Source organism: Heloderma suspectum, chromosome 2 (assembly GCF_057233095.1).
Source record: "Heloderma suspectum isolate Gila_16-S chromosome 2, 16-S_ref, whole genome shotgun sequence".
NCBI classification, from domain to species: Eukaryota; Metazoa; Chordata; class Lepidosauria; order Squamata; family Helodermatidae; genus Heloderma; species Heloderma suspectum.
In genome coordinates this window covers 163,622,212-163,647,180 of record NC_139459.1, presented here as the reverse complement: position 1 = coordinate 163,647,180, position 24,969 = coordinate 163,622,212, and the positions used below count along the sequence as shown (strand labels likewise).

Sequence of the window (24,969 nt, the reverse complement as noted above, 5' to 3'; positions counted from 1 at the left end):
TCGATGGCTTTGTAGGCCCCTTCCAACCCTACTATTCTATGATTCTATGTATTAATGCCTTCACAAGGTGAGGTCCATGAGAAAATGTACAATCCAATTATGCATCAAAATAAAACACAAGACTCATCACAAAAAACAAAAACATAAAAAGTTAAGTAGATCCATAAGCAGAACTGCATAAAATCGTTTAAACCCTAGAACCATAGAAATGCCATTTAAACCAGCAAAAATCAATATGGTCACAGACCTTCTTTTGAAACAGATATGTCTTTACTGCTCCCCGGAAGGCCTGTACAGAAGGAATACCGACACAAGCCAGCCTTGGAAATGGCCATCCTTTCTTTCCTATTGTGATGGTTTTCTAGGCCTAAAGTGTCACCTATTGTTCATACCAAGAAAAATTTAAAAATTAAAAATAAAGACAATGCTGGGATTAGCTCAATAGTAATAATTACTGAACCATGTGCAATCCAATCCTGTGCATGTTTACATGGAAGGAAGTCCTACTGCTTTCAGTGGGACTTCTCAAGCAGGTCTGGGCAACTTGTGGCCCTCCAGATGTTTTGGCCTACAACTCTCATCAACTCTAGCCAGCATAGCCAATGGCAAGGCGTGATAGGCATTGTAAGCTAACACATATGGGGGCCCATAAGTTGCCCAACCCTGCTCTCAGGTAAGTGCCAGGGCTGCAAAATTGACAAAGGTGAGAGCAGCCTTCCCCACCTGGTGGCTTCCAGATGTTTTCAAATTCAGCTCCCATCAGCCCCAGCCAGGATGGCCAATGATCAGTGATGCTGGGAGTTGTGGTTCAAAACATCTGGAGAGCACCAGGTTGGGGAAAACTGGTTTAGAGCTGTCATATACTTGAGTCACACTTGCTGAGGGGCTTTGGGATTCAGCAGAAATCCTGTTATGCCATCAGTACTGAAAATACAGCACTTATCACAGAAGTGCCAGTGGAATGTGCCACCACTGCAGCCACTCCACAGGGGAGGAGAGGCCGGGGCATGGCTGGAATGGGGTGGAGTTGTGGGCTGAGTTCCCCCCTCCCCTCCTCTCCTGCACTAAGCACCCATGTAGCAGCTCTGCCCAGCCCCTTAATTAGCCTCCCCCAATCTAGTGCCCAACATGTGTTGGACTACAACCCCATCATCCCCAGCCAGCATGGTGGCAGGGATGATGGGGTCTGTAGTCCAGCACTTCTGAAGGACACCAAGTTGAGAAAGTCTGAATTAAGAGTATAGGATTGTTCTCCCCATTGATCAATCTTAAAAAAATATTTTGATCAATGAAAAAGTTGCCTCAGCTTAAGCAGGGAGCAGATTCTTTAAAGTTAATTATTTTGGTGTAAGTACTTATAATTCCACGCTGGTCAGCTGTCTCCTTTGAGGCCAAAGCACTCGGTCCTTCTCCCTTAGGCAGGAGGCGAGAAAGCCTCTTCCAGGGGAAGTCAGCCTAACACCTGCGCACATGACCTGAAAACGAAGAATAATTTTGTCTCTGAGCTTGCCCTTTTATTAATAGGCACACCCATGCAGAGAGTTAACGGACCTGTTAGAACGCATGCAATGACTCGACTGAAACCGGTGGGGCGGCTGCTCTGGGAAGGGCGCACGCCTATGTATGCACGCTCAACGTGTGGCCCTCCAGATGTTGCTGGACTGCGACTCCCATCATCCCTTACCGTTGCTGGCCAGGGCTGATGGGAGCTGCACTCCAGCAACACCTGCAGGGCTCGCCAGTTGCCCGCCCCTGCCGAAGAGGAAGCCCCACGGAAATCGGGGGTCTTCGCTGTCATGCGAACAAGCGGAGGCTCGCGGCCTCTTGCCGCTGCCAAGGCTGCGCTGCTCGCCGCGCCGCCGCCCGCTCAGCGTGGAGCGAAGCCGCCGCGCCCCGGCCCCTCCAGAGCCTGTCGCGGCGCTGCCCCTTTTCGGCGGCGGGGGCGCGGTCTCCGCGGGATGGGGGCGGAGCCCCAGGCAGCCGCCCGCGGGGACCCCGCTCGGCAAGTCCGCTTCGCAGGCGGGGAGCCTCCGCTGGAGCCGGGACTGGCGCGCCGCGGGCGGGCTGGCTGGCGGCGCAGAGAAGGTACCGCGCCAGGGCTCCCGCGTAGCCCCCGGGCCACCTCCCCGGTCGGGAGGCGGAGCGAGCGAGAGGATGCTCCGCTTCGCCCCGAGCCCCCCCCGCGCCCTCCCCCGGCTCAAAGCGCGCCGCTCCTTCCAAGGCTCTCCCCAAACTTCTGCATCTCAACTGCCTCTTTTCCCCCTTTCCCTCAACTTCGGATTCTAGGGACTGATCCTGCGCACGGAGGGGGAACCCGAAGCCAGCTCTGGAAAGGCAAGAGGGTAAGGCAAGATCCTCCGCTTCGGGTAAGTACTGGAGGGTCGAGGTTCCTCCCTTGGTCTCCTCGTCTTGCTCCTCGCAGACTTTTTATTCCCTTTGCTGGGCAGATGAGCCAACATCCGTCTCGGACTGACCTTCTCCTCCGGAGACGTGCCTCGTTTTGATTTGGTGGGCTTCACAACAACAACAACAACAAACGGTGCAGTTGGCGAAAAACTCGCCTTCCCAACTCTCCAGACAAAGCCAGTCTCTTAGCCTCCAGACGCTCCCCAAATCTGTTCTTGCCGGGTTATGGCTTTAATTTAATTAAAAACGCCTTTCTCTCCCCCCATCCCAATGTGCTGAAAAATACTTGAAAAGAAGAACAAACGACATCTGCGTGTCCCCCCCCCCTCCCTCCCTCCCTCATGTGATTTGCCTCCCAGTTCTCAGTGCCTGTTTTTAGGTTTGGAGAAAGGCGGGGGGGGGGGGGCATAGTGTGGTCATCTACAGCTGTTTGCCATTACAGAGTGCTGCACTCGATTGCTGGGAATCGGAACTCTGGTTTTTAAAGTTGTTTTCCACTTTGTACATCTTTCTTTCTTTCTCTCCCTCCTTCCGCCTGTCAGGCTGACGTTGACAACTCCTTGCTTTGGGACCTCCAGGAAAGGGATCTTGGATTTCAAGTTCTCTACCCACAAGAATCAGTGGGGCAGGAACAAATATACATCTCTGGGGCTGGAGGTTCACTAGAGGAATGGGGGGATTTAAAACAAGGAGGGGTGGAAGCAAAAGCCAGGCCTCCTGTCAAATCCCTCTCCACACTCTGGAAGAGCGGGGGGGGGGGGGCTGTTGCATCCCCGGAAAAGAGCCAGCTGGGGCAGGGAGGGGGGTTGCCTGGAGAGAGTGAGGCTTAATTGAGAACATCTGGGTAGCCATCCTGAAGAAGAAAAGAGCAGGCCGGGCAGCTCCATGCCCCATCGCCAGCAGTATTTTAAGCGATTAGTCTCCGCTGCTTTTCAAAGGTCCCTTTTGGCCTCCTAGGGTATTGATGACACCTTGAGCAGCAGAAAGATTGGACCAGGATAACTTCCTTTTATATAGCTGTTGATATTTCCTAAATTTCTCTAGTTCTTCCTTGCGGTGGTAGCTGGTGGGGCAGAGGGCAGGGCAGCTAATGGTAGGCAGAGCCAAAGGGTCATGGTGGGCAGAGACAGTGGATGGAGTTTTCTCCCCATCCACCCCCTTGCAAAGAGTTTTCTCCCCATCCTCCCCTGTTGGCAAAGATACTGAGGGTACTGGAACAGCACATTATGATTCCACAGCTGTTGAATGAAGTGGAGGGTGGTGTCTTACCTGGGTTCAACAGGCTTGGGTGGTGTCACATTTGGTTCTGTGCTGGGAGAAAAGGTGTGTGCCCTCCACCACCCCTTACAGCCACCCCAATCCTCCTCTTCAGCGCCCTACCCCTGGGGCAAGGAGCTTGACTCGCCTTGGGAGAGACACATACCAAGAGAGAGACATGTTTTCTTTCTTTCATTCTTCCTCTGTTGTGTCTGCTGCTGCTGCCACCTCTGCCTCAAGTAGAGGAAGGAGGAGAGGGCTCAGCCCACTCCACAGCGCACCTCGGAGGCTCAGTAAGAGGCTAAGCGTCCACACCTCGCACGCTGCCACATTCTGGTCTACTCTAGTTCGCCGAGGAGGACGTGAAAGAGCAAAGAACCATTGTGGTCCTCTGTGCAGATGTAACTGGAAAAAAAAGGCAAGATAGTAGCTATTAGCTGTGCCTATTCATGATGCACCTTTTAGTTGATGCCTGGACATCCTCAGTCAGGGATGGGAGGTTTTGTCCCACTGCAGTAGCCTTATTCAGCCGTGCGGCGAAACTGAGTATGGGGATCTGGGCATACATGCAAGCTGTCCCCCCAGTGTCCCCATGTGTCCAGCTGAACCCGCTTATAGAGTTCCCACGATTGGAAACCGTGACGAGGCAGGATTCGTGATTACGGGGACTCCGTAAGTGCGTTCAGCTGAATGCGCTTACAGAGCCCTCTTGAGACCTTCCTGTTCAACACGCAAAGGCCTACACAGAAGCTGGGCACATGGGGATGCTGGGGACGGGGCTTAGGTGGTCCCCCACGTCTCCATTCCCGCTCTAGCCCTTCACATGAGCAGCCTTGAATAAGGCTAGTGTTGCTTCCACATGAATTGCTTAATTTTTTCCAGATGCAGCAAATGGTAGCTACTCTTGTATTCAGGAGAAAGTGAAGATGTGCTCTCAGGGACACTGTTGGGCTGGGGCTAAACCTCCCTGCTGCTCCAGTGAACTGAGCGTGTTGAACGAGAAGCAAATTTTGTCACCTTTTTACCATGTCTCAAATTGAGGCAACACCAAAGGGCTGTGTAGGGGCTGGCTTGAGCCTGTCTGCACAGCCTTGCCCCAGTTCTGTCCCTTGGTCACACTGGAGCCTGATGGGATGTTGCCAGTGTTGGGCTGGAATACTGCAAGTTGGCTCTGGGATGCAGGGTACGTTTCCTGCTACAAAATCTTTCTTCATCTATTTATGTACCGTGCATTTGGAAACCCAGTGTGATGCTCGAGTAGCATGCATTGCCGTTGTTCTGCTGCAGTCTGTCCTTGAATCCCTGCCTGTAGATGGAACTGCTCTGGAGTTCTGAATCCCTGGGAATGCTCCAGGATGGAGTAGGCAAGTGTGAGTTTCCTGGTGTAAACATGTAACTGACACACATAGGTACAGCAAGGCTCCCCAGGTTCCAGCCAAATGTTCTGGAATCCTAGGGGTTGCACCCTCGTGAGATGGAAGCCACCACACTTGGAGGCTTCCTTGTATCCAGTGGCCTGCCAGGCTGAAGCTGGTAGGGCAGGAGGAGCGGTGGAGGCGATGGTCACCTTCCTGTCCTGTGACGGCTGGGTTTTTCGCTAAGGCGGGCTTTATGCCCATCTAGCAGTGGCCCTTCAAAGGGGGTGGGAAGAAGGCTGGAAGAGGCTCAGGAGAGCTCATCCTGGCCACTCTGGTCTCCTCCCCACCCCACCCCACCCCACCCCACCCCACCCACTGGAACATGCCCTTTCCCCCCTCTCCCAGGTTGATTTTCCAGCCTTGGAGGGCAGCCAGTGCAGTTCTTTCTGTGCCAGCTGCAAGGGGATGGGGGGTCAGATCAATTCCTCATTTTGAGGTCGGAGCAGGGAATCCCCAGTACCCTGTGGCCTCTCAGACTATATCTAGGGACTGTGGGAATCCTCCCTTAGTTGTTAGTAATGTATTGTTTAATGCAGGGGTGCAGAACCGCCGGCCTGGGGGCCAAATCCAGCCTTCCAGGTCTCCCTAGATAGCTGCACCCTTTCCCCTGATCGTTTGGTGGTTCCCCAGCTTTTGTGCCGTTCTTTCGCCATTCTAAAAGGTTGAAATGCCCCTCCTGAGGCTGAGCTACTGGCACAAGAGCTTTAAAGTAACACATGATGGCATTTTTGGCCCCGTCCCTTTTGCCTTGGGCCCCGCCCACCACTGGAATGTGGCCCCTGAGAGCTTCTCCAAAATGGAGTTTGTCCCTCAGGCTGCAGGAGGTTAGACCCCCTGCTTTAGTGGAGGGGGGGGGGGCAACTCATCCAGGCCTCAGTCTTGGAGAGCCCAGAAAGCACTCAGTTGACATGATGCTGAAGTGGTGTGACTTGCGGTTATGTTTAGATGAAATATTCTTGTTACCAAATGTGCCTCTGTTCTGCATGCAAGGAAAGAGGGGCAGGAGGCAGGGACTGATGGAGGCCATGGAGCTGGGTTATGAGGGGGGAAGGGGGAGAGAGAATGAGAGACCCAAATGTTTGGGAAGGGCTGTGGTTTATTGTTCTTGCTTGCTGTTGTCAAACAGTGGGAGCTTATTCTATCTTATGCAAGTTTCTTGCATGTTGTTTGTACAAGTGTTAAATGTTCTCGTTTGGAAGATCTTTCCCTCTGCCACTTTGAACCTTGCACATGCCTGAGAGTTACTATGACTGCTCTTAGCTGGATTTTGAAGTGCTTCTCAGTGTTTGTTCCTTTGCATGGATCTGGATGTGACCTTGTCAACTCGGGGTGCTTGCAGATGGCGCTTTTATCATGCCATTGTCCTGCCTCATGCACAAGGGGTCCAGATGTTGTTGTCTTCTGCTCATAACCCACCCGTGTTTTCCCACTTCGATCTTTTTTTCTTATCACAGAAAATCCATTAAGGGAAAAAAGATAGGATAGCTGCACAAGGACTTCTGAATGGTCTCACCAGGAGCCCTCCATCTGGAAGGACCCTTGTATTGTCTTCAGAGGAAGGCTATATTGTTTTGTCCTAGGAGAAAAAGGTGGGGATCTTGGACCTTGCTTTGTTAGCCATATAGATATAGATATAGATATAGAAAGATTGAAAGACTAACAACAGAGTATTCAACAACAAGAAAATTAAGCTAAACGTTTCAGCTTCCGCCCTCATCAGTAGCTGTTCTGTAATTAGTGTGTGTGTGTGTGTGTGTGTATGAGCATGAGCATGTGAGAGAGAAAACGGATGCCTCTGGTACTGCTTGTAGGCTTCCAGGGACCAGCATGCTCCCCCGTGGCAAGAAGGAAGGGCAAGGCACTCCTGTGGTCTTTGCCATCTTGAGCATCTTGGGCAGGGGGTATGACCTTTGTTCCCTTGCTGTGTTTCTTCAGGCCATGCTCGGAGTCTCGCTTTGACCCTCCTGTGGCAAGCCCACTAGGCAGAACCAGTTTCTTTCTTTCTCCAGGCTTAGCCCTGAATATGTGTAGTAGGAATAGTGGACAGGAAGAGGTGCCCTTTCTTGGAACACCCTGCCCCAGGGCTCCTAGGACAGAAGGTGTGATTTGCAGGCAGGCTAGAGCCCCCAGAAATTAAATTTCTAATCCCTGGGGAAGGGGGGAAGGACTCCCACGGTGGCTGGGGGAAGGGAAGGACATCTCTGTAGTGCCTGGAGAGATCCTCTCTCCTTTTGCCACTCACATGTGCTGTGACCTGCTCCCTATCTGACTTTCAGTCTGGGTTCACCCATAGATGTGCTCAGGAGCTGTGGCTTAAGAGCAGCCTTTTCTCTCTCCACTCATGACTGCCTGCTTGCCTGCCCTCTTCACCACTGTGGGGGGTGGAAGAGTCTTGCAGTTAGGCAGAGTGGAGGTGGGCTACACAATGAGAAATAAATCCATAGCCTTGAGTCAACAGCCTAAGGCAAGGGTGGGCAACTTGTGGCCCTCCAGATATTTGAGCCTACAACTCCCATCAGCCCTAGCCAGCATGGCCAGTGCTGAGAGACAATGAGAACTGTAGGCCAGAACCTCTGGAGGGCTACCAGTTGCCTATGCCTGGCCTAAGGGAATGCTCCTGGCCAAATCATTGCAATGACATTGCTGGAGGTCTTCGAGCAGAGGCTGGACAGCGATCTGCTGGGGACGCTCTAGGTCGGAATTTCCCATGGACAGGAGAAGGGACTCAGTGGCCTCCAAGGCCCCCTGCAACTCTCTGATTCAGTGAAATTAGCCTATTAGGTCTTAACAGCACAGAGTGTTTTGAAGCCCCCCTCCTGAGCCTAGAGACAAACTGAAATACATTTTTGTCCCCGGTGGCTTGTGCAGATGTGGAATTGTGCCTGAATGCTGCTGGCTCTGGGGCAGAGGGCAGCAGCTGTACAGCAGCACTTTGGAAGACAACACTGGACATGCCTCTCTCCCTGGGTGGCCTTGGACACACCCTGCTCCCCTGAAGGCAGCCCTTCCCGGACTGGTGCCCTCAAGCAGGACTGGACTCCAGCTGCCTTAATTGTTGGTGTCCCATACAGCAGGGCTGGGCAGACTTCAGACTTTCTGGACTTACTCTGTTGTTTTCTAGAACCCCCAAGATCTGCCAGCTGAAGCCAGGTGCAGAAGACATACACTTAGAATTAAAGAATTCTGAGCCCAGGAATGTGTTTGGAGCCCTAGGAATGTGTTTGGAGTAATAATGGGCTCAGGTTACAGGAAGCCAGATTCTGGCTGAACGTCAGGAAAAGCTTTCTGACTGTTAGAGCAAGACTACAATGGAACCAATGACCTAGGGAGGTGGTGGGCTCTCCCACACTGGAGGCATTCAAGACGAGGCTGGACAGCCATCTGTCAGGCATGCTCTGACTTGGATTCCTGCATTGAGCAGGGGGTTGGACTCGATGGCCTTGTAGGCCGCTTCCAACCCTACTATTCTCTGATTCTACCAGAACTGAATGGAGCTCACAGCCCTTCTTCACAAAAATCCAGTCCTGGTTATTAAGCTTTCTTAATTTCAGCAGCACAATGTAAGGTGATGGGCGGCTGGGGGGAAGTCGTTCTGTTCCTGGTATTGTAAAACAATTGGGAGTCAGAAATCCTAGCTGATCTACTGCAAACTAGAGAGACCAACCGGTAGATTTTGATCTGCCTTCCACCTGCCCTTGCTGTACAGCACCAAATTATTTGTGGGGCTCAGGCATGGTTGCTCATACAGACTCTTACTCTGTTTAGCTCTCTGGGGGCACAGTGATAAAGACTTGGGGGGGGGGTCTTCCAAAGAAAAGGCTGGGTATGTCTGGAGCAGCCATTTGTGTCCTGACCTCACCCTGTCCTTGTGACCCTTCAGGTATCCCATCTGATGTCATGGGAGGATCACAGCTGGGGAAGAATGAGCTGATAAGGTGATTAGAAATTAACTAATTAACAGCCATCTGTGTGTGGCTTAAAGGCTAACTGGGTGCAGATTACTGAGGATGGCTGGTAGTGGTTGGTGACAACCAGCCTCTCCCAAAAGAGTGTAAGGTGGTAAAATAGAGAGGAGATGAGAAGGAGGCTCTTGGGTTCCCAACAGACTCCACCTATCACTGTGGTGGTGTTGGATCTCACTGGATGATGGTGACGCTGGGATTCTCAAGGCAAGAGAATTGGCTGCAGCAAACGTCCCAGGGAGGGGAGTCCTCAAAACATCACCTTGGCCCAGGAGCACCCTTTTCACAGCTAGGTTTTGGCCCAACTGCAGACCAGCCAAAGGAAAAGGGAGGGAGCACAGTGCCTCCACTGTTCACATGGCGATCTCCTGCCTGGCTGGAGAGACGTTCATGCAGGTATGCTGATGGCAGAGGCTTCGCATGGGGAATGTCATAGGGTTTCCTCCAGGCTTCTGGAGGAGGGAGCAGAAAGGTTTATTGAGGGGAGAGCTCCTTTTGGCCCCATCCAGCCCTATGAAAACCTCCCCTTCTTTTGATTTTGTAGTCACCCACTCCGTATCAGCTGTTGTGCATCTGGCAACTGGACAGGCCTGGTTAGCTGCACTCCAGGATCAGTAAGGTCTGTGTGGGGCATCACTCAAGACAGCCCAGCAGGGAAACAGGTTGCTTACCATGGGACGAGCAAACCTGGGTTTGTAATTGGGGTTGTGAGCAAGCCAGCTAAGACAGACAGCTCTGTAGGCCCACCAAAGAACTTCCACATTACCCCCAAACATTTGTTTCTCACATTGGGTAGGATCGTAGAGTTGAAAGGGATCCAGCTGGCTGTGAAGCCTAGCACTGCCTTGGGAGAGGAGATCTCATATAGCAGCCTTCCGCAACTCTGTGCTCCCCAGATTGGTTGGACTACAACTCCTGTCATCCCCAACCACAATGGGATTGGTGTTCGTGCTGTCTGGCAATGATGGGGGTTGTAATGCAACACATCTGGAGGGCACCAAGTTAGGGAAGGCTGCCATAGAGGAAGGCTTGCCTGCGTTTGCTTGACCACATCCACCATGCCAAGGGAGATGGCAGCCTTTTTGGGTAGCTTCTTCTTCTTTGTAGTCAAATCTGGTAGAGCTGTGTTTCAGCGGAGCCCCTCAAAAGATGATGCAAGTGAGGATTAGGAATATTTTATGCCAACCTCTTTTAATAGAGAACATTTGAATGCATAAATTGTGCCTTTATTGATACTAAAGCAAGAGATTGCACTTTGGTTTCAAATTAAAATGCAGAGGATGAAATGCAGCAAAATGTTTATTTTCACGGGAGAAGCCACAGCCCAGATGCATTTTGAAAATTATTTTGCACTGAAGCAGGGAATACTATGCCAAAGAACTACACATTCAGCACCAAAAAAATGCAGATTATGTTCTTGAATTAAATGATGCAGGTCAACATAATAGATGCAGTCAGGTTAATTTTGCATGACTGTTTTTCGTTTGCAAGCTGTATTTTAAATCTGAATTTGGTAGAACATTTCTTGTGTGAGAAGTGGTTTGTTAGCAGAAGGAGAGATCTAGGGAAAGAAAGGCTGGCCAGTGATGTCTGTGGTCAGGGACTTGCAGTCTCTTCCCCACACAGCCTGGGAAGTCTGAGGGGCTTCCGGACAGGGGGGTCCTAGCACTAACCATCCCAAAGGCCTTGTGCAGCTCTGCTGACCTTTTCTTCCTAATGGGTTCTCCATGGTAATAAAAAAGAAGGAAGAAGTTGTGGGGAAACACGGGAGAGCTGGATCCCCTGTAGAATTCCATGGAGCCAGAAAAACTTCATCTGGAAGCACCCTGAGTGAAAGTTCTTCCCACCTACCATCAGTCAGACCCTGCTGGGCTGTCCTATAAGTCTGCCTTGAAGGCAGTGTTGTTTTAGGGTGCAACTTCCTGGCTCCAAGGGTTTGGAGTTGCTCCCTCCAGCAACTGAGGGTCCTCTTATTTCTATCACCACAAATGACTTCAGGCTACAGCAGCTGATTGCTCAAGAAAACCCTGTGCGATGCAGTTCTTCTGCCCTGGTTCTGTTCAGTGTGGGAATCTCTTCCTGTGCAAATGTTGCTCTTCCCTGTCCCACGCTGGATGTTTTTTCCAACCCCCTTGCAAACCCTGGACTCCCCAAAATTTTCCCCTTCTTCCATAGGGGGCAGCACTCTTTTCTCCTTAGAACTCTGCGGCAGGGACCTGATCCACACGGTGCGCATGATGTGCCGCATCTGCCATGCTCCACAAGCAACAAGCGTTGCCTGCAGGGCAGCAAGGGGCAGCTCCAGCGTTGTTGGTTGAAGGGGCCTCATTGTACGAGTGGGCTTTGGGAGTTCGGCAAGATCACACAATTGGCTCTTTCATGCCAGCCAGAGGCTCTTATTAAAATCCAATCCCCCCTTCTCCTCCCCCGCCCCGTAGGAGGGGGTTGGGTGTGGCCAGCTGCAGTTGGCTTCTGCCAAGCTCAAATGGACTTTTCTCTCGCACTTCCACTCCTTGCAGCCTTGAAGCTAGAAACGTGCTTCTCTCTACCACCAGTCCAGCAAATGGCTTGAACCATTTACTCCCCCTCCCGACCCCTGAGGATGCTTGTGGCATTCTTCCCTAAATACAAAAGCTTTCCCTTGTCTTGTGTGTGGTGAGTGTGACACCAAACAGACAAAATGCCTGCCCCCCCCCCTCACAGACATGGCTATATATTAGGGCAGGAGAGAGCCTTTAAGAAAAGACACCGTGTTCTCCAAAGGCATCTACTCAGGATCACTCACCGCAGTTGTGCTACCTCTTAACATTTTTTAATCTTCTCATGCTCACCAGGGCCGGCCCTACCATTAGGCAGAGAGAGGCAGCCATCTCAGGCAGCAGATGCTGTGGACAGGGAGTGGTGGTGAGGTGTTAGAGGGCAAAGTTGTGTGTGTCATACAGCCTGCTGTGCACCAAGCTAGCCTGCTGCCCTTGGGTGCAGTGGAGTATGCCGTCCCATTGCTGGGATTTAAAAAAGGTTCATCTGCCAGTCTGGTTGGCGTTTGTACATGGAATGGAGGAGGGTGCCATCTTGCCCTTTGCCTTGGGTAGCAAATGTGTTGGGCCAGCCCTGATGCTCACAGTCCTAGTGGCAAAAGGTGGGATTCCCCACACATACCTTCTCAGTTAGTGCCATGAGTTTCAGTCAATTAATTGTTGTGATCAATCATGTAATGCTCCAATTTCAGATGAACATTTCTTATTGATGTGAGGCTTCCCAAAGTCCTGCTGCTGAGTTGGCCACACACGGAAGGAAGTCTTAGCTGCCGCCGCCTCAGTTCCAGCAGGTCTTGCACATGTGGGTCACAGAACCACCACCAGCCCTGGGCATGGATATGTGCGGAGCTGGCCTCAAATGAAGTGGCCTGCTGGGAGCAGAGCACAACTGAGGACCAAAGTAGATGTGACACCATTCACACCATTAGCAATTGTGGATCTGTTTTTTAAGTGTAAATTGCAGGTGTGCCCCCCCCATCTGGATTGGGAGTCTAGTGGAAGGAGGGGTAAGGGAGCTTTAACCCTTTGCCGTTGTTCTGGTCCCAATTCAGATCGAACCCCCATGCCTGTTGTTTACTTCTAAAAACACACACACAACATCCACGCCATTGCTATCTGTGGCCTGAAGGAGCAAAGAGCCACCCATTCTTCATAATGTTGACATGCGTACTCGGGGTAATGTACAGTGACCATCAGCCTACAAATCACCACCCTCCTTCCTGAAGGGTGCAGTATGAATAGACAGACGTCTCAACTGCCAGGCAGAAAATCCTTGGAGTTTTGCACAAGAGAAGATTTGCTTTTGGGGAGGCAGTGTCTTGGAGCCCACAGCACACCCCATCACCAGTTCCCATTGCCGATTAACAGGAAGCAGACCATGGCATCATCTGCTGTTTGCCTTGGAATCCAGAAACAACTGCTCCTCAGCTAAGCAGGGAGCAAGGGGTTCCTCTCTGAGCACCCCACCTTGAGGCCTCTAAAGACAGGCTTCCTGAGGAGCCCCACCCAGCTGCTGAACTTCCAGGTCTTGCAAGCGGAACCTAATTGGATCCATGTGTTTGTGGCAGCTGGATGAAGCTGTCTTAAAGGGGCCGCAGCACCTGGGTGGAGAGGGATTTGGAAGAAAAGAGTTCAACAGGCTGGGATGGCAGGAATTGGGCAGGTTGTGCTTGAAAGACTGGGTTAGAACTTTCTCTCCCGGAGCATGTGTGTATGAGAGAGAGAGAGAGAGAGAGAGAGAGAGAGAGAGAGAGAGAGAGAGAGAGACTTGCCTTCTAAACACCCAGGGCACCATTTCAGATTCGGTAGAAGATGCAAGATTAAACTGGAGGGGAAAGAAGTGTATTTTAAGAACCACTGATGTAGCTCAGGATAACTGAGATGTGTTGATAAGGTTGCTATAAACAATCTATTTTTTTTAAAACAAAGGAATTTATGTCTTTAGCATGCATACCTAGTACACTGTCCCATTTAATAGTTTAAAACAATTGTAACCGAAGATGGACAAATTAGTTTTCGGAGTGATGAAATGAATGTGTGTGTATGTGTGCACACACACACGTTTGTCATATTGTAGCCTCCACATTTTTCATGTTTACTAAAGGCAAAAAAATAGGATGGGTGCACAGATTACCAGACTGATCCGCCTTTCAAATAACCTTCAGCTCGGGGTGTGTACGTGTACACATGGGGGTCTCCCCATGGGATTCTTAAGGCTTGCTCACCTTCTTCAAGCTCTGGTTTTGGAAGGAGGGGGTCAAAGAAAAATGAAACTGGTGGGTAGCCCTACTTGTGTGCATGAATGTAACAATTGGCTACGTACCTCTTTTTAAATGCTGAAGGAAATTACTGTACTAAGAATGGAATTACACGCATATGCATATGTCCAGAGAATGTTATCAGCTACGTGGAAGTGATGATAATGTGCAGTAATGAACAAAATATGAACAAGCCACAGACGAAGCCACAGAGATGCAGACTCGAAGTAACGTTAGACAATTAGAGGCAGGCAGGAGAGCGGGCAGGATTGCAGCTGACGGAGCAGACCAGCTCCTTGTTTGAGTCACATGCCATCTTGCAGATGGAAGCAGCCTTTGTTGCAGTGGGTCCTACACTTGTCCTGTTCCTCAGGTTTCAGGAGCTGTACCGAGGTTTGCTTGGGTGTGTCATTCGTGCTCTTACTTGAGCAAATTGGGTGTCTTTTCTGGAAGAGGTGGCTTGGAAAGCAGTCACCTCTGGCTGGGAGAGCAGGGGCTGCGTGAATGAGGCTTTTTCTGCCCATCATTTATGTATTTACTTTTATGTAAAACTGTTTGTACGCCACCCTTTGGTTTAAGTAGCTGCTAAGGGTTGCTCATACAGTCACTAAACAATATTAAATAAAACTGCATAGCAGTAATAGAAAATTGACCCAGCATATTGATCCGGAGCAGTGAAAACCAACAGAGTCAATCAAAGGTCACCAGATTAAAACTATGATAGGTGATGTTTGCTAGAAAGCCTGGCCAGATAGAATGCTGGCAGCAGCTGGGGAAGAGGTGAGCCTCCCTCTGGGAGCATTCCCAAAGGCCCCCTGTCTGGTGTGATTTCAGGAGGGAAGTGACTGAGGGAAGCATGGGCAGAGCTTAGGGAACCCTAGTGCTGAAATGAAGGTAGGAGTGTTTTGGGCGGAGTAGAGTGCCATGTGTGTGTGATGGTGTTTATATAGAGCTTTTCAATTAAAACCCTCAAAGTGCTTTACAACAGTATAAGATAAATACAACAGAAAACAATAAAAGCATATATCGCCAGTAAAACAGCAAAGGGATAAAATCACAGCAACAGAATGAGCCCAGCTGCAAGCAGAATTTTTAAAAGGCCTGGGAAAATAAAAAAGTTATTTGCCTAGTGCCAAAAAGGCAGTAAGAGCTGCCCCCCACCCCTGCTGGTGAGCCTCTCTGGAGAGGACTTTGTAGAGGCAGGGTGCCACAACTGAAAAGGCCCTCTCTCTGACTGCTCCTCACCTGCCCTCAAATGGGACACCTGGAAAAGGGCTGCCAAAGATGAGCATAGTGCACAGGCAGACTCATGTAGGAGAAGGTGATCCTTGAGATACATGGGTTCCAGGCCATGTAGGGTTTTAAAGCTAAGCCCCAACACTTCGGAACTGAGCTCAGAAACAGGCTGACAGCCAGAAGCTATTCTAAACTGGTTCCCATTTAGTAGCCTAGAACTGTATTTTGTAGTAACTGAAATTTCTGAGCAGTCTTCAAAGGCAGCCCCATGTACAGTTCTTTGCAGTAGTCTAATCTAGAGGGTACCAGAGCATGGATAGCCAGGTGTTCTCTGTCAAGGAGGAGCCACAGTGTTATACCAGCCTAAGCTTGCGAAATGCACTTCCTACCATAGATACCATTTGGGCCTCCCTGTCCATAACAAGTTGAATGCCACTTCTCTGGACACATGAACCAACCCATAGTTCTTCTGTTTTGTCGGTACTGAAATTCAGTTTATTGGGCCTCATCTGGGTCATTACTGATCCCAGGCACCACAGGTGGTACCATATATTGGTTTGGACCCAAATCACAAACCACCATCACAATAAGGAGCTTGCTGGATAAATCCATCTCGCCTACAAGCCAATCGCACATTTAAATGCTGTAATCCAGGGATGCAGGTCTTATGAAATTCTGATGAGTGCTTTTCACGCTTTCTGGGGTGGAAGCTCAATACACTGGGGAGGGGAAAACTGACATTGGAAGATTCAGGGAGAGAGAGGGAGAACTGGGGAGGTTTCCATCAAATTCCTTTCCCCACCTCTGTGTGTGCGCATGCGATTGTATTGTGTGTGTTGGATGTGCATCATGCATGCAAGAAGTTGATTTTCTCACTGTTGATGGAGAGACCCGGGGGACCAGTGGAATGTTCCATACCTGCCCCTGATTCTCAGAGACAGAAGGGGTAACTGGGTGGGATGTGTTCTGTAGCTGCATTGCCCACATGCTGTTAACAGCCAACACACCGGGTGTGTTGGTGCTTTGCCCAGCCAAATCCCCCTACCTTTCCCCTTGCCTACCATTGTCAGCTTCTCCTTGTCCCTTGACTGCAAAGAGAGGAAACGGGGTGGCGTCCATGTGCTTCTCCCCCTCTCCAAGGGCTGCATTTTGAGGTGAGGAGAGTGGCTCCTGAGTGAAGTCCCTTGACAAGGACACAAATATGCCCTCTGTGTGCCTAATAGGGCAGTGCTGAGTTTGGATGCTAGTTGTTTGGTTCATCCTCCTTGTTACACAGCTTCTAGCCACAAGAGAGTCTCTGGAGCCTTATTAGGAATAAAGAGCAGCTAATATTTGCATGGACATTTTTGACAGCCTTTCCAGGTACAGGGTGTGGCCCGCCACTGGATGAGGCAGTCCAAGACGCCAGCCTGCAATTGGCACAACAGCAAATGCCAGCCTGCAGGGTAAGAAAAATAAGCCCAGTGGTGGCAGAGGTTATTGGTGTCTCTGGTTCTGCTCCAGGGGCATTACTTTTGCCCAGTGGGCTGCCCCTGTGTGGGCAACTTAGCAGGGGACCTCTAAGGGCTCTCCCTCTCTCCTTCCCTTGAGAACAGGTTCTCTCCCCCCCTCTCTCCTTCCCTTGGCTCCCTTGACCTGGCACCCTTCAGATGTTTTGGGCTGCAGTACCCATAAGCCCCAAACATTGGCCATGGGGGTTGTAGTCCAAAACATCTGAAGGACACCAAGCTGCCAACCCCTGTTCTAGATTAGCCTTCCCCAACCTGGTGCCCTCCAGATGTTTTGGACTTCAGCATCCATCAGCCCCAGCCAGCATGGTTAGTGGTCAGGAATATTCGAAGCTGTAGTCCAGAGCATCTAGATGGCACCAGGTTGAGGAAAGGATGCTCTAGGGTGATCTTGAGTGCCAGGGCCTGACTCATGACACTGATCTTTCCAAAGGTCCTTTAGTCTGTCCATGCAAACCCTCCAACACTTGTCAGAGCAAAAGGCATGCTTTTTTTTTTAATATAAATTTTGGGTTGGCTGTCTGAGCACCTTTGGAGAAAGAATGCAAAATTGGCACTTCTGTTCTAGCACTGAAGAATCCAAAGGGTTGAACCATATCAGCTGTCACAGTTATCTGTCCTCTAAGGAACTCAAGACAGGATGCAGGGGGTTATCCCATCTTATCCTCACAGAAGCCCACAGGCTGGGTGACAAGAAAGTGACATGCCGAAGCAACAAGTTTCAAGACTGACCAGGCATTTGTGATCTTGTCTCGTTGGCTGAAGGCCAAACATTCTGTCCACTACGTGGCACACTTCAGAGTGTATTATTGCCTACCTATCAAAAAGCACCAAAATACATCTCAGAACGCTTGTTTTGTTTTGTTACAGAGCATCTTGCTTGCTCCTCAGTGGGCTCGCCCTGGGGCAGAGGCCTGCTCAGATTGCCTTTTGATTGTTAGCGCTGGGAGCTATCAGATGTCTTGATGTTAAGACTAAGAATAAGAAAAATGTTCCACTGAGCAACATATTTTTTTTTCATGGGAAGGACTAGAGAGATAAAACCATCCAATTTGTGCTTGGAAAAAATTCAGACTCAGAAGCACAAACATGGAATTTTGGCTTATTCTATTATTTCTATGAGAAGACTATAAAAGTATGGGGTGGGCTGTGTCCATCCATGTTTATCTCCACAGTCAGATGAGAACCGCAAGGATGGGCTTTGGGGAGTGGGAGTGGAAAGGGAAACTGCATTTACATGGACAGGAACACAAGACTCTTGCATTTGTTCTGTGCTTATTTCCCGCTCTCAGCCAGTCCCTGCAACTCTGGCCAGGATGACACGAACAACTCAGTTCCAACCAGGACCTTTCTGATTCCCTGACTGCAACCAAGATTTCCCCTCTCTGCTTCTGATCCTGAAATGTTTCAGACACAAATGGACATTTTTTCTCTCTTGGGGGAAGGGGTCAAACTATATCAGCCTTCCCCAGTGGCTGTTTGGGGCTTGTTGGGAGTTGTAGTCCAACACATCCTGAGGACACCAGGGTGGGGAAGGCTGAACTATACCAACACGTAGTTTGATGTTGTATGGGTCTTTTAAAATTGTAACTACAGCTGTGGGGGATGGGAATTGGGTTGGAGTTACAGCTTGCAGGGCTGGGGTTTAATCCATTTTTCCCATGCTGTAGAACTAAACCCTCCCACACCAAAGCTGCCATTGGTGCCATTTTCTGAAAATGGGTGCAGAATGTACAGCCCTTTCAAAGCTTTTTCAAATATATTTTCTGTACACGGAAAATGGACAGTATAAACTATACTGTAGACTGTACTGTAGACTATACTGTATAGTCTATTAAGGGCACAAACCCATGCTGGCTGGGGAATGCTGGGAGTTGTAGAACTATTTTCTGACTAAACATGCATAGGATTGTGCCCTGAGAGAACTAACCGAGTCTGAAAAAGTAATATATTAATTTAGGAAGAAAACATTATGCAGTTCACTATATAAAAGCTTCAAGACAAAATGGGAGACAGATATAAAGCGTCTCACTGGTGGATGAAACGTGGACATTTTGTGCTTAAGGTTTTTGTTTTTACAATGTTTGCATTTAAAATTACTTCAATTATGGCACCACAGTGGCATAAAAAAAAACTGGAATCTGGTAAACAGTGCTGACAATATTGGTTTACACATAGATCTACCGTATTAACATATCTCTTGTGAATATATAACATGAAATATTACAAGTTTATATGAAACTAATTAATAGCTGCTTGGCTTAGGTATGCAAAATACTGGTAGGTAACCACCGAACCTTCAACAAAGAAATGGTTTTTTAGTGTCTGGGAGGTAACAAAATGGATAAAATTAAACAAAATTATGGAATATCAATGTAACATATGCCTGTTATATTAATATATGTGTTTGCATTGTTAGATGTGACCCAAGTAAAATAGGATTAATAGACTGGTGCAATCCTATGTACATTTAGACAGAAAAAAAGTCTGACAACTCCCAGCATGCCCCAGCCAGCATGGCTGGCTAAACATGCATAGGATTGCCCCCTTAGGGAGAGGAGTGAAAGGTGGGAGGGGTGTGTGTGTGTGTGTGTGTGTGTGTGTGTATATATATATATATATATATATATATATATATGTGAAGATTCTGAGGTTATAAAAGGAATGATCTGACAAGTTAGACTGGGCCTTAGGGATTGAGGAAGCTACATTTAGTGGGCTGGGCTTAGGGGAATAGGATTTAGAAGGGGCAGAGTAAGCAGATAAGTTAGGACCAAGCATAGATTGATTAATCATAATATATAACTCTTCTTGTATTAAATACATTTTTATTTGTTTTTAAGTACAAAATCCCACATGTTGGGTTTGTCTTATTGCGCTACCATTAGAAAACCTATTTCCTTGTTACTTCTCCTGTATTGGGTAGAGGGAACCTTTTGGGCATATTGGGTGAATCTTTAACCCAGAGAGTAAAAGGAGCTGAAGCTTGGTATGTCAGTGAAGACAACTGACCCAGTGGAGGCAGATGTCCTGAGGGGGTTTTCTTCTCAATTTCTTCAGTGGGAAACTGGAGAAGGTAAAACCCAGGGCAGGAGTGTCACAATGGCCTTTTAAAATAAAAGTAGTAAACGAGCATTTGAGACCAGTTGTCTGTTATATAACATCAGAACATGAGCTAGATGGTAGATTTCTCCAGTAGGTGCACTTGTTGTGAGTTTAACAGGATTATGGTATGGGAAGTGTAGAATTATAGAACAGGGCTTTTTGCATCTATGTGTTGTATAGATATTGAATGTACTCTTTTTCTTTGTTACTTTTGATAAGAAAAATAAGGTTAAAAAAGAAGAACGTGCAGCGGCACTGTGGGGCCAGAGAGAGTTTCTCACCTTGCTGCTGCCCCTGTGTTAAGGGCAAGAGGAGAGCGTGCCACTGTGAGGAGCAGGGCCTGCTCTTCCCACCTCGTCCGCTAGGCTGGCCTGGCGCGCACAAGCAACCGCTGGGGGGGCTACGCTGGTGGAAACAATGGCAATGCCTTTGAAAGATTTTGAGTCAGGCTATTCAGCTGACAGGCAGGCAGGCAGGCAGGCAGATGCAGCATGGCAAAAAATTCAAACAGGCACCCTTACTTAAACAAAAATAATTCTCCGCTGCCCCTCATAATTAAAAAACAAACAAACAACCACACCTTTTGTAAAGTCAACAGGTTGCTTCAGCCAGGCATTCAAACTCTCTTGGGTCACTTCTTTTACACAGCACCCACAGTACAAAGTACGTGACTTCTGCAACTGCCTATTTATAGGTATAAAACCAGCCAAATGCCACATATTTTGGAAAACCAGAAGACTGTTGAATTCAATAAAATATCTCTGGAAATCTGATGATATCCAGATCTGGCTTTAAAGATTGGCGTTTAATTGCCTTTGTGCTTTTAGAAATATAGCATGAGGTTGGTTGTTCCCATTGCTTTTGACTGAGGCGCCCCTGCCTACAATGGAAAATAAATCTAGTGCATGATCCCCTGGGAAGCTCTTGCACAGGTCCCATTCATTGTAAGAATCTCCTAATGGACTGTGCCCTAAGCAATTTGCCCAGAGTACGGTGGGCCATCAGCGCTTGAGCTGAAAACTTTCTCTTCACTGGGGCTTGGAGGGGACAGATCTGTAGGGGGGGAAAGTTGCAGGTGTGTTCAAAGGTGCCTATACAATGAACATACATTTGGATCCAGAAGTAAACCCATTGAAATGAATGGGACTTATGTTAGTCATGACTAACAGAAGCCCAATTGATTTCAGTGGGTCTACTCTAACTATGACTAAATCTGGATCCAACCCATGAAGTGCATTGAAGTTGCACCCTAAATGGCTGAAGCGGGAGTGTACTCTATACAAATTCTGAGAGCATCAGCTGACCAAATTCTGCAGTCTGGATGACTCTCTTATCCCCCGCATCCTGCTTGGGAATGATGGGAGTTTGAGTCCAACATATCTGAAGGACACCTTTTGGGAAGGCTTTTCTACAATCTGTACTAACTAGAACGTTGTGTTTGTAGGTTGAGTTCTAATGCCTGCTTAGCCATGAAGCTTACTGGGTAGCCTTGGGATTTCCCTGTATCTCAGTCTAGCCTACCTTATAGGATTGTTATGAGGCTAGAATGCATCTCTGAGCTCCTTGTAGCATGCAAATGTAATAAATAGAAAATAGCGCACTTTCTTGAGGCTACAACCCAACTGTAGTACAGTAAGCACCAATTTAGGAAATGAATTGCAGAGGTGTCTGGTTCTCCCACACACACATACCCTTCACCACCACCAGGCTTTTTTCAAGATGGGAGAACTTTAAGTCCTCTGCGGAATGGACACACCTGAACAAGCGGAGGTTGCCTGGAATGCCAAAGAAACAGGGGTGCAGAAGTGCACCCAGGGATCCCTTGCAATGTCAGGGCCAAAGTAGATGTGACCAGGGCGACCATGATTGTTTTCATGCGTGTGCCCCATTGATGGCAAATATGGTTCAGTGGAAGCAAGTATAAAGCAATGCATGTCAGGGCAAAAAATCCCAGCTTCACATATAGCCTGATGGGATCTGAACTAGCAGCGACTAATCAAGAAAGAGATCTTGGGAACAGCTCAGTGAAAATGTCGATCTAGTGAAAAATGCAAATTCCATATTAAGCATAATTAGGAAAGGAATCAAAGATAAAACTGCCAAGATCATACTGGCCCTATACAAATCTATGGTGCAACTACACTTGGAATACTGTGTACAGTTCTGGTTGGCACACCTCAAAAAGGATATTGTAGAGTTGGAACATGTGCAGAAAGGGCAACTAAAATTATCAAGGGGCTGGAGCAAAGGTTACAACATCTGAGACTAGCTTAGAGAAAACGTGAGTAAGGGGAGAAATGATAGAGGTGTACAAAATTATGCATGGTGTGGAGAATGTGGATGGGGGGATATTTTCTCCCTCTCTCTTAATACTAGAACCCAGGGTCATCCCATGAGGCTGATTGGTGGGAGATTCAGGACAGATACAAGGAAGTGATGGGCACCAGTGTGGGTGGCTTTAAAAGGGGATTAGACAAATTCATGGAGGAGAAGGCTGCCAATGGCTACTAGTCCTGATGACTATATGCTACCTCCACTACCAGAGGTAGTATGCCTATGTACACCAGTTGGTGAGGAACATAGGCAGGAGGGTGCTATTACACTCATGTCCTACTTGTGGGCTTCCCATGGGCTGGCCTTGTGGGTCAGCCATTGTGTGAACAGAATGCTGTACTAGATGGACCTTTGGTCTGATCCAGCAGGGCCCTTCTTAGGTTCTTATGATGTAGCAGGAAAAGGGTCGTATGGTGAAGGTTGCTAAGCCTGCCTTCCATCTGCAGGCTCTGTTGTCCCAGGCACTTTTCTCCCAGCCCAAGTCTGGTGCTGAAAGTGAGCGGGGCTGGGGGAAAATGTTTTGGCAATAGAGGAGGAGGCGTTCATCTTCCGTCACATGTGAGCCCCTTTGGATGTAAAAAAAAAAGAGAGAGAGAGAGACGCACATGCATGTATACTTTGTAGTGAATGGGATAGACATATGAATGACAAACATAGCTGCCCTCCTCATAGTTTGACCCTTGGGAAGTTTCCTCTGCCTGGCTGCCAGATGTCCTGCAGCATATCCCTCAGATAGTGTAGTGATCATACCACTGGAGAGGCAAAATGTTTTGGGCTAGCTCACTCTAATCCTCCCACCATCATCTCTACATATAGTGATTCCATTATTGTTCAGAAGCATGTTCAAGGGAGTGTGGAAAATACCCAATTACTAAACAAGCCATTTCAGAACAGAAACTATATTATGCTCAGCAGAGTCCTCCCCACTCACCCCCCCCCTCCATTCTTTGACATGTTGCATAAAGGATTTTCCTCTTTTACATCTTGGATGTGTATGGGATGAGAACATAAATGGGGTTGGATTAGCCATTTTGGAAACCAAACTGTAGCATTTGTGATGAAGAGGTCAGACCCGCTTAGGCAAGTAACATATTTGCTCCCTCTACATGAGGACTAGAATAGTGAAGTGATTGGACAAGTTGTGTTGAGGTTCTCTTCTCCCTGGAACTCTAGATATGCAGGGTGAGGTTTACAGATTAATTGAAACAATTAAAGTTGACACTGACACGAAGCAAAGAGCTGCTATGACCTGCTTTGGCTGCCAGCCACCTGGACTGCCTAGGCATTATAGGCTATTTAAAGGTCATCTTTCAACCTTTTACACATCCACTCTCTTGCACGCATCCACTAATACCTCATCTGTGGCCTTCCTCCCACCCCCTCCCCTGGCCTTCTCTCTAAAGCTTCAGATAAGAATGTTGAAAGGGAAAAATAAATAGATCTCTGCAAACTTTCTCTGGCTTTATCTATGGTGCATTACAGCAAAATGAACAGCATGATGGCATACTGAAGTACCTTATGATCCATATGCGTATTCACTTGATGACTGCAGTGCTAACAACAGAACTGAACAGTTAAAGGCAACAAAATCCATAGGTGACCTCTTTTGTTAGAGAAAAGTGGATCCATGATGGGGACGGGGAGATTTGGAACAGAGAGGAAGGAAGGGGTTTTAAAACTTCCATTTCTAACACAGCCCTTGCCCCCTGGAATTCCAAGTGCATTGGAAAGGTCATGCAAATGACCTTTGCAATCATGCGTTTGAAACAGAAGCAGCTCCTGGGGGTGATTTGGAGCCCTAAGTGAGAACTTTGCATGACAGACTGATCTATGTGAAAGCAAACACCAGCATTCATACACCTCCCCAAAATGCAAAAGTAAAGTTTTTCAGTAAAGTCCGTTCATACACTCAGGGTACATACAAGCATACATAATTTGAGCAATGGAAATGCTCTCATTGCATTTTGTCCAACCATGTGTACTCTTCTAAGATCAAGCTAGAAAGAAACTGTTTCTTCTCTGTGTGTGCAATAGAAGTGTGTGCACAGCACTGATTGGCTAGAACTGGTAACATCATTGCTTAAATTTTGTATCCTTGTACATACCTTGGGTGTATGAACTGACTTTGTTTCCCACCCCACCCCCAATGGGGCAGTTTTCCAACATCTTTAAAACAGATTATTATTTTCTTTTTCAGATGAATTAATGTACATTTAATTTAATACATGTCTGTGTGGCTTCTCCACCCCCCACCCCCAGAATGTCCATTGGCAGCCTTTAGATCCAGTGTGGAACTGAACCAAATATTCCCTCTCAGCCACCATCAAATTAAATTAATTATATGCTTATTGTAGTGGAGATTTGACGTTTGCCTTCCATTTGCCAACACGCATTCAGAAGGATGCAATGGGATGCATTTCCTGTGGTGGCAGTTTGGTGCTCAAGGTTATACAAGTCCTTTATGAAATGTGTGGTTAGCTAGTTGACTGTGTCCCCCATGTGCTGAAAGGAGAGAGAATCCAAGCAACTGCTGTGTGCGGATGGTTAAACATAAATATTTAACCATGATTCACATATGAGAGGAGAAGCAAAGGAGGGTTTGCCTTTTTGCATTGGATCAATGTCTGCACCACAAAATGTGGAGATATCTGGGCTTCACCAAGTTCTTCACCTTAAGAAAAGCTTCACTGAAGTGGAACATGGGGTCATCTAGCCCACTATCTTGTTTCCAAGCAGGTGTGCAGAGAAAAGCTGAGTCATTTTGTGAACTGGTTATGTCAAAACCAGTATCCCATCGTGAGCCCATGACATGTATCTCGACAGCAATGAATGTGCAATCCTGGGATAAGCATTGCTGTCTCTCAGCTGGAAAATGTTGCAGTTTAAAGTGTTGAGAAAATGCAGGATCTTGGCTACCTCCCAAAGCTTAACTTTGAGGGATGGCATCC

The 24,969-nt window shown here is 48.2% G+C and overlaps 2 protein-coding genes across 2 annotated transcripts in view; both read left to right on the top strand.

Moving 5' to 3' along the window:
* The first annotated feature begins 1,594 nt into the window (after positions 1-1,594).
* On the top strand, positions 1,595-2,414 carry LOC146353076 (uncharacterized). The gene is made up of 2 exons (XM_084835639.1): positions 1,595-2,085; positions 2,287-2,414. The coding sequence occupies exons 1-2, from the start codon at positions 1,624-1,626 to the stop codon at positions 2,344-2,346; spliced, it is 522 nt and encodes a 173-aa protein (XP_084691765.1). The 5' UTR covers positions 1,595-1,623; the 3' UTR covers positions 2,347-2,414.
* KANK2 (KN motif and ankyrin repeat domains 2) overlaps positions 2,036-24,969 on the top strand; it is a 99,096-nt gene continuing 76,162 nt past the window's right edge. Inside the window, exon 1 of the mRNA XM_084835636.1 lies at positions 2,036-2,366. The gene's annotated coding sequence lies outside the window, so the exon portion shown is untranslated. The remainder of the gene's footprint in view (positions 2,367-24,969) is intronic.